Genomic DNA, 8,373 nt, shown 5'->3' with positions numbered 1-8,373 from the left:
TAAATAAACAAACAGAAACAGCTACATATTTTTAAGCGATCTTCCTAATAATTTCAGACTGTTTTTATTTCGTTAGAAATTGAATGTAAATGATTTTGCGCTCTTCCTCCAGCACGCTAGGGGGCGACCGGGAGTCATCAGAGGGATAAAACAGGAAGCGGCGAGTGAAATGTGCGGAAACTCAAAATGGAGCCCAGAAGAGAAACAGCGCATTAGTTCTCCAAATCGGTATTTATCTTAACTCTTTTATATTAGAGCCATATTTTTAAAAACATCTCTCAGATTTAGACTTTATAGTGTCATTGCTAAGATTTTGTTTCCTTCAAACTCAATAAAAAAACGCAAAGTCTTGCAGTTTGTCTGTTATTTACTGTTTTCTTGTTTGTTTAGATTTCCTAATGACGTCATCTGCATCTGTTTTATGTATTATTTTTATTTAATTTATTTAAGGTCAATCATTCCTTTGTGCTTTTTTTTGTGCTGTCAGTTGAAATGTTTAAAATATCGATTTTTCTATGCCTTCATATATCCAGTATGTTTCTCCTTCCTGTTCCTGAGACCTGGCCTACTTTTATATGATTTTTATATGATTCAGTTTTCTCCTGTGTGTTTTATTACTGTTGGTATTTTTGGATATTTTAAGCAGACAGAGATGAAGGTGAAGATAAAGCAGTGGCACGGTGTGGCGTCATGGCTCTGGGTGGCCAATGATGAAAACTGTGGCATCTGCAGAGCTCCGTTCAACGGCTGCTGTCCAGACTGTAGGCCACTTTTCCTTTATTCAGTTTGTTCTGGAATAAACAATTCCACTTGAGCAGAATCGTATCGATTGATATAATCCTCCGGGCTGTGTTTGGCCTGGAGGTGTGGCGCTGTAGCTCATGTCCTGGTCCCGGTCCCGTGTGCAGGTAAAGTCCCCGGAGACGACTGCCCGCTGGTGTGGGGTCAGTGCTCCCACTGCTTCCACATGCACTGCATCCTCAAGTGGCTGAACTCGCAGCAGGTGCAGCAGCAGTGCCCCATGTGCCGGCAGGAGTGGAAGTTTAAAGAGTGAGGATCTCGCCGTCAGGCTCGTTCACACTTTACCTCACGCTCGCTGTTTTTACAATGCCGAACCTCAGACTAACGCCTGTTCCTTTCTGTCTTCGTTCAGGGGAGAGACGACATGAAGTGACGGAATAAACGATTACAGCGTCCAGTCTCTGCTTTGTTTTGCTCTTATGTACACAACCAATAAACTAATTATATTTATACACTCTATACTTCTGCCTAATTTCAATACTCTGTCTTATAATAATCCAATTTATTTTACTAACTAATACAATATATTTACAGTAGGGTATCATTTCTAAGCAGTTTCTAATAAACTATTGTACAGTAGCATGACTAATCTAAGACTATCACATCTGTTCATCACTAACGTTTGATAAATAAGCTACTAGGGCTGCATGATGTTGAAGAAAAATGCGATATGCGGTACGATAATGCTGTGTAAAATCAATCTAAATTATATATCTATATATATTTATATAATTTAAAAACTGAAAATGACATAACCAACATACATGTTTCATGTTCTTCTGAGGAACAGAACACACTCTCTGCTGTCTGCGTCGCCCTAAAACTTTGACTTTTCCTAACTTTTTGAAGAATTAAAATCATTCCGTTATCGCAAGACCTTGCGCTGTTCATGTCGGCATATTCACCTTTACGATATTTCGATAATTTCGATATATGGTGCAGCTCTGTGAGCTAACTGGCTCAACATGCTGTTTCTGTTCCTCAAAGTCACCCAGTAATAATTTGGTGGAAACTGTCGTCTCAGCTGATCGATGATATTTACAGTAAAGTGTGTGTATTTATTATTTTTTTGGACAAATTTCCTTGATGTACCGAATATGCAAATTGGAAGCCCCACACACACACACACACACACACACTCTAGCTCATGTTAGTCACATGAGTGGGGCTTCAGTATCAGATAAATCAGCGATTTACGTCCTCGTTTTCTCACTGATTTATTCACCAGCAGCAAAAGAAACTGTCAGTATAGTTCAGCGTTACCACGACAACCACCGCGACAACATTTCATCGTTGACGTTAGCTTGCATTCGAGTTCCACACAAACATTTCCAGTGACTAATTTGAATATCGGACGTGATTGGTCCAAAGATGTGGAGCTTTTTTTTAACGTTTGTGACATCACAAATATTGCTTGTATAGCCCCGCCCCCGAGTCAGTATTTTTTTTAATACAAAGTGATAGAACCCTTGAGGATATTTTATTTAAATTTCATAACAGATTGAAAGTTTTTTTTTTTGTTTTTTTTTTAAAAGTTTTCTGAAAGAAAAAAAAAAAACTAATCGAGTCTTTCTTAATATAATATAATACAGGCTTTTATTTTGGAAAAACACTGACGTCAGTAAATCCTGGACAGTACAGTTTCAAGAAGGTGCAAAATGAAGATCCACTGATTTACTGTCAGAACCATTAAACCAAACAGGAAGGATGTTAGTGAGGTTGCTGTGAGCAAAATAAAAAGCTAAAAACGTAATAAAAGTAGATTTCCGTCATTGAATAATTATATTTATATTATAATAATATATCAGTGCTGAAGGACTGAACAGTAAAACATCACCTCAAGGCCAGAATCAGAGCGATCGAGTGATTGACAGCTGAGGGACACGCCCACATTTTATCATCTAACAGCTCAGTGGAGGTTAAACGTCTGACTCGGCCCCGGCTCTGATCCGATGTGATTAGACGTAAGGGAGAGCCGACCCCGGAGCAGGAGGAACGTTTACCGTACAGGAAATAAAGCGCAGGAAGAACGCAGTGCCTCTATAACTCACCTCAGAACAAAACGTGCAGAAGAGCAGAATAAATACCGGCCGCAGCTCCTCGTACACAAGGATAGGACACACGCCTCGTATCTAAAGTCCATTTAAATCAAATAAAACACAGACAGCTTTGTGGAGACGCGCAGGAGACGCGCACGAGACGCGCAGGAGACGCGACGGCCTTGTCATTACGACTTTTTGGAGTCCTGCGCGTTCCTCCGTCGCACGTTGTTCAAATCCACCGGCGTGAAAGCTGCAGGACGCAAACAGAGAAAACGTCAGCGTGCAGAATTACAGACAAAATAAAAGCAGAAGAAATTATTATAAATGATCGAATACAGTACAGCGCTGAACGACAGAGACGCGATAAGATTCACATAATTACATCCATGATTAATGTCACTCCTTACTCTTCTGTTAATAACCAATAATAATGAATTAAAAGATACTTTTTTTTTTTTAGTTAAAGTGGTGCGTGTCTGTGTGTCTGTGTGTGTGTGTGTGTGTGTGTGTGTGTGTGTGTGTGTGTGTGTGTGTGTGTGCGTGGGTTAAATACGTCACTGTGAGAGGAGTGTGTGGACGTACAGATCAGGCTGGGGTTCGGCGTTCTCTCCACGTACTTCTGAGGTCCTTTGTTGCTGTTTTCGGTTCCCTGAAAGGACTGCATCTCCCTCATCACACACTGCCAGGCTGCGCACACACACACACACACACACACACACACACACACACACACACACACACTGATCAAACCTTCTCTCCACACACACATTTTATAAAATTAACACATTACTGCAAAAACTTCTTGTCTAAATAGAAGAAAAAGAAGGAGAGGAAGAAAAAGAGTAAGGAAAAGTAGAAGAAGAAGAAAAAGAGGAAGAAGCAAAAGTAGAAGAAGATGAAGACAAAACAAGAAGAAAAAGAAGGAGGAAAATAAAAAATAGAAGAAGAAAAGAAGAAGGAGAGGTAGGCAAAGATGTAGAAGAAGAGGAAGAGGAAGACGAAAAGGTAGAAAAAGAAGCAGCAGCAGTAGTAGTTGTAGTAGTAATAGAAGAAGAAGCAGTAGTAGTAGTATTTGTAGTAAAAGAAGAAGAAGAAGAAGCAGTAGTAGTATTTGTAGTAAAAGAAGAAGAAGAAGAAGAAGCAGTAGTAGTTGTAGTAAAAGAAGAAGAAGAAGAAGAAGCAGTAGTAGTTGTAGTAAAAGAAGAAGAAGAAGAAGAAGCAGTAGTAGTTGTAGTAAAAGAAGAAGAAGAAGAAGCAGTAGTAGTTGTAGTAAAAGAAGAAGAAGAAGAAGCAGCAGCAGTAGTATTTGTAGTAATAGAAGAAGAAGAAGAAGAAGCAGTAGTAGTTGTAGTAAAAGAAGAAGAAGAAGAAGAAGCAGTAGTAGTTGTAGTAAAAGAAGAAGAAGAAGAAGCAGTAGTAGTTGTAGTAAAAGAAGAAGAAGAAGAAGCAGTAGTAGTTGTAGTAAAAGAAGAAGAAGAAGAAGCAGTAGTAGTTGTAGTAAAAGAAGAAGAAGAAGAAGAAGCAGCAGCAGTAGTATTTGTAGTAATAGAAGAAGAAGAAGAAGAAGAAGTAGTAGAAGAAGAAGAAGCAGCAGCAGTATTTGTTCCTGACTGTAGTGGATGAAGCGGACGTTCTCCTCGTGCGCTGGTGTGAGGAACTCGTCCGTGTTAGATGGAGAACACACTCCTGACGCCTGCTTGTAGTTCTGCACCATCCTTTAACCTGCTGAAGACAGAAACAGAAATATGACTTCATCCTGGGATAAATATTAAATAATTACACTTCATTTACTGTTGTTCTATAGGAAACCTTTCAGATATTAAATTAATAAATAGGTTTTTTTTTCCTCGATGAAATTAAATTCAAATCAACATCACTTTTTTAATCCTAAAGCTTTGTTTGTTTGCTTGTTTTTGCATTGGATTATAACTGAATAAACATTATGTTATATATATGAATATTAATATTAATATTATGAATATAAATATAAATCTTCACAGCTGAAGTGAGTTAGCTCAAGTTAATTAGTTAAAAATTAAAATAAATTAAAATAAGCTAAGCTACAATCGTTTATTATTGTAAAATGTAACGTTTAGGACAATGTTTTTATCGTTATTATTTTATTATTATCATTTTTTTAATCCTATCCGCATTCCGACAAACCCCGCCTCCTTTTCTGTGATTGCTCAATAATATCTGCATCCTGTGCCACGATTGGTTAGTTATACCTAATCCGCGCGTGAACCCGAACTCTTAACCAATCGTAGCACAGACAGGAAGCGGAACTTTTCCAAATATGGGTGGGGAAAAAACATAAATCAACGCACGACTGTAAAATCGCTAGCGAGTTAGCAAATGTTAGCTAACCACGAAAACGACCAGGTTCTAAAAGTTTCAAAACCACGAATTCTGGGTGATATGTTATTGATGTACCTACCGTGTGTGAATTTTGAACAAATAAATAAAAGCAATCTGTGAAGTTTTAATAAAATGCTACGCTTCAAAATCCGCCAAGCGAAGTCCGGTGTATTAGCAAAACGGTGACCGGATCCCAAAATGGCGACTTTTTGAGCGAGTAGTTCACTAGATAGGGCGCATGAGGCATTGTTTAGTACCCTATGTAGTGCGCTTAGATAGTGAATATGATTCTATTTGGGATGTAACCGATGCAGCTAAAAAAAGGGGGTGTGACGAAGATGGCATCCATGACACTAGCTTGCTTATGCTAAGTGTTAATGTGCTCTGGATCTCGTTATTTGTTTAAAAATTAAAAGAAAGGAAGCAAGTAGAATGATTTAGTTTAATAGTAGAAATATTTTTAATTGAAAAATGAGGTATAAAAGTTTAAGACAACATTTGGGTCGTGCAAAATAGGAATAAAATAAAGATTGTACAGTCAATAACAACAACAATAATAATAATAGTAATAATAATAATAACAACAACAATAATAATAATAGATCACACAAGAGTATGAAAGAAAAAAATACCTCTATTTTACAATTTATCTACCCCAAGATATATATATATATATATATATATATATATATATATATATATATATATATATATATATATATATATATGTATGTATGTATATAAATCGCAAAGTAAGACAACAAACCCAAACACAAAGCAAAATTCTTTCAAACTGAGCCCATTATTTTTGCATTAGCTCTCCTGTATGTCCTGAGGGAATGCAAACTTTTGCACTGAGCTGTAATTTATAAGTCTACAGACTACAGGATAAAACACTGATATTAAAACACACAGAGCTGCTTTGTCTCTCGTCCTCCAGCGGTATAAAAGCATCTCTCTGCAGATCTTTTACACCGCTTATCTCCACATCTCTGTTCCTGTAAAGTTCTTCTGCTGTTCTCCTTCACGCTCAGACCTGCACTGACGTCAATAAGGTCTTATTCTCCAGAAGAGCTCCACGCAGCTGCGCTTCTGCTCTGGGTCTTACTCCATCGCCATGAGACGGAGGAGGAGAAGATCAAGCTGATTCGATGCACCAGACGTGCTTCAGGTTCAGTCCCCTCCAACGCCGAACATCTCAACCAGCTCTTTGCAGTCGGGGTCGATGAGGTCGGCGGGTTTTTCTCCGCAGTCATTCTCGGCCTCGGGGTCGGCACAGAGAGAGAGCAGGAACCTAAACGCCACACAGTCACAAAATAGAAAATATGAATTAGTATACAATATGTAAAATTTAAAAACAAAATATAAAATAATGGTAATAAATCAAAATCTAATGAATCTAACTCATGGACGCTCACTTTGCGATGTTCGGGAATCCGTCGCTGCAGGCCATGTGGAGCGGCGTCCAGCCGTCCTCGTCTCTCTGCATGATGTCGGCGCCGTATTTCACCAGCAGCTTCACACACTCCAGGTTCCCCGAGAGCACGGCCTCGTGGATGGCTGCCATGCCTGGTGATGACCAGAGCAATCACACGTTACACGTCTGGCTCAGACACAGTCAGTTATCACAGCGATTAAGAGTTAACTTTGAGGATTATGGCATTAGACGCAGACTTTGTTGCGTCTGATAAACAGGCTCGTTGCATGGAGATGGACAGTGATGAACTTTACAGATGTTTTGAAATGGATTATAAGCATATTGGTTGTATTTGGGGAGTTAAAGCCTTAGAATAAAGTCATCCATGTTGTAATGAAGCAACTTATTTGTAAAGATTATTTGAATCACAGGTATGAGTGTGTGGCGTGTTCGTTAACGGAGTTCATCCAGCTACTGTGTGTGTGACGCAGTGAGTGAAACCTCTGCATGATGTTCGCTTGCTTTACTTTTACATCATATTATTTATATGATGAAGTTTGTATGATTTAGATAGAATTCTGAGTGAACTTGGATTTTGTCGTGCATTCGGAATAACCTTTACACTTTGCTTCTACATAAATTAACCTCAAAAAACCTTCAGGATGAAGTCTTACCTGAAGGATATATAGTGTCCAGGGTCACCCTCCCGGTCCGAATAAAGCGTCCGATCCTCTCCACCTCTCCGTGTCGGACGTAATCCTGGAAGACCACATCGTTGGGGAAGTGGACGTTCCGGACAGGTTTTACGGACTTGCGGGTGGAAACGCAGGTCACCAGACTCCCGTTTTTGGTGTTGCACCCTTCATAGGTCACGTCCTGGGTCACTGGACACTGGTAGTACTTCATCATCTTCTTGTGGAAAGTTTGCTTTATGGATCGTCCTCAAAATCCCGCTCGGACTAGGCTTCGGATCGTCTTGTCGTCTGATTCTGCGGAGCTTCAAGACCTCTCGCTGTGTGGTGTCTCGTCAGTTAGAGCTCTTTATATCCTCTCCCACACTATTTTTGGTGCCATCACCTCACAGCTCGAGTGACTGAGTTGGAAGCTGAGTGGCTTTTTGACCCTCCTGATTGACGGGAACTGAAACTTCAGCTTGTTTTCTCCAAGATTCTTTCACACACACACACACACACACACACACTCCTGACAGCTCACAGCTTGCGGTCACGTACTCCACAAGCAGCCAGTAAATGTCTAGTAAACAGCTGTAAAGATGGGTTAGAGATAAAGCACGTAGAAGAAGCTGGCAGACATGATTATAGGTTTGGAAATAGCCTCGATGGTCAACAAAAAAAACATCCGTTTGCCATCATGAAGGTTATTTTGAGGCTGAGTTAAATGATGGTGCAGCCCACGTTTAGTTTTTTGGATCATTTGGATGAGTTTATTAATAGATCATTAATATAACTTCTATAAATTAGGTTGCTAGGTTCAAATATGGAGAAGATTCCCAATTATACAAATCATGTACAGTCTCAAGGAAGGAGGCGTGGCCTCTGCGTGTCAGTCCTAGTGATGGAGGCGTGGCCAGTACGTGTCAGTCCTAGTGATGGAGGCGTGGCCACTGTGTTTCAGTACTAGTGATGGAGGCGTGGCCACTGTGGGTCAGTCTTAGTGATGGAGGCGTGGCCACTGCGTGTCAGTCCTAGCGATGGAGGCGTTGCCTCTACGTGTCAGCACTAGTGATGGAGGCGT

At 39.8% G+C, this 8,373-nt stretch overlaps 3 protein-coding genes across 6 annotated transcripts; 1 reads left to right on the top strand and 2 right to left on the bottom strand.

Moving 5' to 3' along the window:
• The first annotated feature begins 89 nt into the window (after positions 1-89).
• Positions 90-1,260, top strand: anapc11 (APC11 anaphase promoting complex subunit 11 homolog (yeast)). 3 transcript variants are annotated; one of them, XM_026909711.3, is made up of 4 exons: positions 90-228; positions 644-761; positions 909-1,050; positions 1,154-1,260. In XM_026909711.3, the coding sequence occupies exons 2-4, from the start codon at positions 653-655 to the stop codon at positions 1,167-1,169; spliced, it is 267 nt and encodes an 88-aa protein (XP_026765512.1). In that variant the 5' UTR covers positions 90-228; positions 644-652; the 3' UTR covers positions 1,170-1,260. The 3 variants fall into 3 exon arrangements, with proteins under 3 accessions (XP_026765512.1, XP_026765515.1, XP_026765513.1); XM_026909712.3 differs by having other exon boundaries at positions 131-228; positions 647-761; XM_026909714.3 differs by lacking the exon at positions 1,154-1,260 and having other exon boundaries at positions 909-1,054.
• A 1,118-nt stretch (positions 1,261-2,378) lies between these two features.
• On the bottom strand, positions 2,379-5,423 carry LOC113523696 (mapk-regulated corepressor-interacting protein 1). 2 transcript variants are annotated; one of them, XM_026909701.3, is made up of 4 exons: positions 5,281-5,423; positions 4,455-4,568; positions 3,426-3,530; positions 2,379-3,093 (listed from the first exon to the last, which is right to left on the bottom strand). In XM_026909701.3, the coding sequence occupies exons 2-4, from the start codon at positions 4,555-4,557 to the stop codon at positions 3,029-3,031; spliced, it is 273 nt and encodes a 90-aa protein (XP_026765502.1). In that variant the 5' UTR covers positions 4,558-4,568; positions 5,281-5,423; the 3' UTR covers positions 2,379-3,028. The 2 variants fall into 2 exon arrangements, with proteins under 2 accessions (XP_026765502.1, XP_026765503.1); XM_026909702.3 differs by having other exon boundaries at positions 4,455-4,565; positions 5,281-5,413.
• Positions 5,424-6,175: 752 nt separating this feature from the next.
• ppp1r27b (protein phosphatase 1, regulatory subunit 27b) lies at positions 6,176-7,655 on the bottom strand. The gene is made up of 3 exons (XM_026909706.3): positions 7,293-7,655; positions 6,620-6,770; positions 6,176-6,495 (listed from the first exon to the last, which is right to left on the bottom strand). Exons 1-3 carry the CDS (start codon positions 7,525-7,527, stop codon positions 6,375-6,377), a joined length of 507 nt encoding a protein of 168 aa, XP_026765507.3. The 5' UTR covers positions 7,528-7,655; the 3' UTR covers positions 6,176-6,374.
• Between the last annotated feature and the right edge of the window lie 718 nt (positions 7,656-8,373).

The sequence above is a fragment of the Pangasianodon hypophthalmus genome, chromosome 2 (assembly GCF_027358585.1).
Source record: "Pangasianodon hypophthalmus isolate fPanHyp1 chromosome 2, fPanHyp1.pri, whole genome shotgun sequence".
Lineage (NCBI taxonomy): Eukaryota > Metazoa > Chordata > Actinopteri > Siluriformes > Pangasiidae > Pangasianodon > Pangasianodon hypophthalmus.
This window is presented reverse-complemented; position numbering and strand designations above follow the sequence as displayed.

What these genes read in the sequence shown, in the direction of transcription:
- anapc11 (XM_026909711.3), top strand. Translation starts at nt 653, where the DNA reads ATGAAGGTGAAGATAAAGCAGTGGCACGGTGTGGCGTCATGGCTCTGG. An exon ending in CAACGGCTGCTGTCCAGACT is followed by an intron (nt 762 to 908) that starts GTAGGCCACTTT and finishes TCCCGTGTGCAG; the next exon opens with GTAAAGTCCCCGGAGACGAC.
- LOC113523696 (XM_026909701.3), bottom strand. Translation starts at nt 4,557, where the DNA reads ATGGTGCAGAACTACAAGCAGGCGTCAGGAGTGTGTTCTCCATCTAAC. An exon ending in CGTCCGCTTCATCCACTACA is followed by an intron (nt 3,531 to 4,454) that starts GTCAGGAACAAA and finishes GTGTGTGCGCAG; the next exon opens with CCTGGCAGTGTGTGATGAGG. An exon ending in GCCGAACCCCAGCCTGATCT is followed by an intron (nt 3,094 to 3,425) that starts GTACGTCCACAC and finishes TGCGTCCTGCAG; the next exon opens with CTTTCACGCCGGTGGATTTG.
- ppp1r27b (XM_026909706.3), bottom strand. Translation starts at nt 7,527, where the DNA reads ATGATGAAGTACTACCAGTGTCCAGTGACCCAGGACGTGACCTATGAA. An exon ending in GGACACTATATATCCTTCAG is followed by an intron (nt 6,771 to 7,292) that starts GTAAGACTTCAT and finishes GGTCATCACCAG; the next exon opens with GCATGGCAGCCATCCACGAG. An exon ending in GGATTCCCGAACATCGCAAA is followed by an intron (nt 6,496 to 6,619) that starts GTGAGCGTCCAT and finishes TGTGGCGTTTAG; the next exon opens with GTTCCTGCTCTCTCTCTGTG.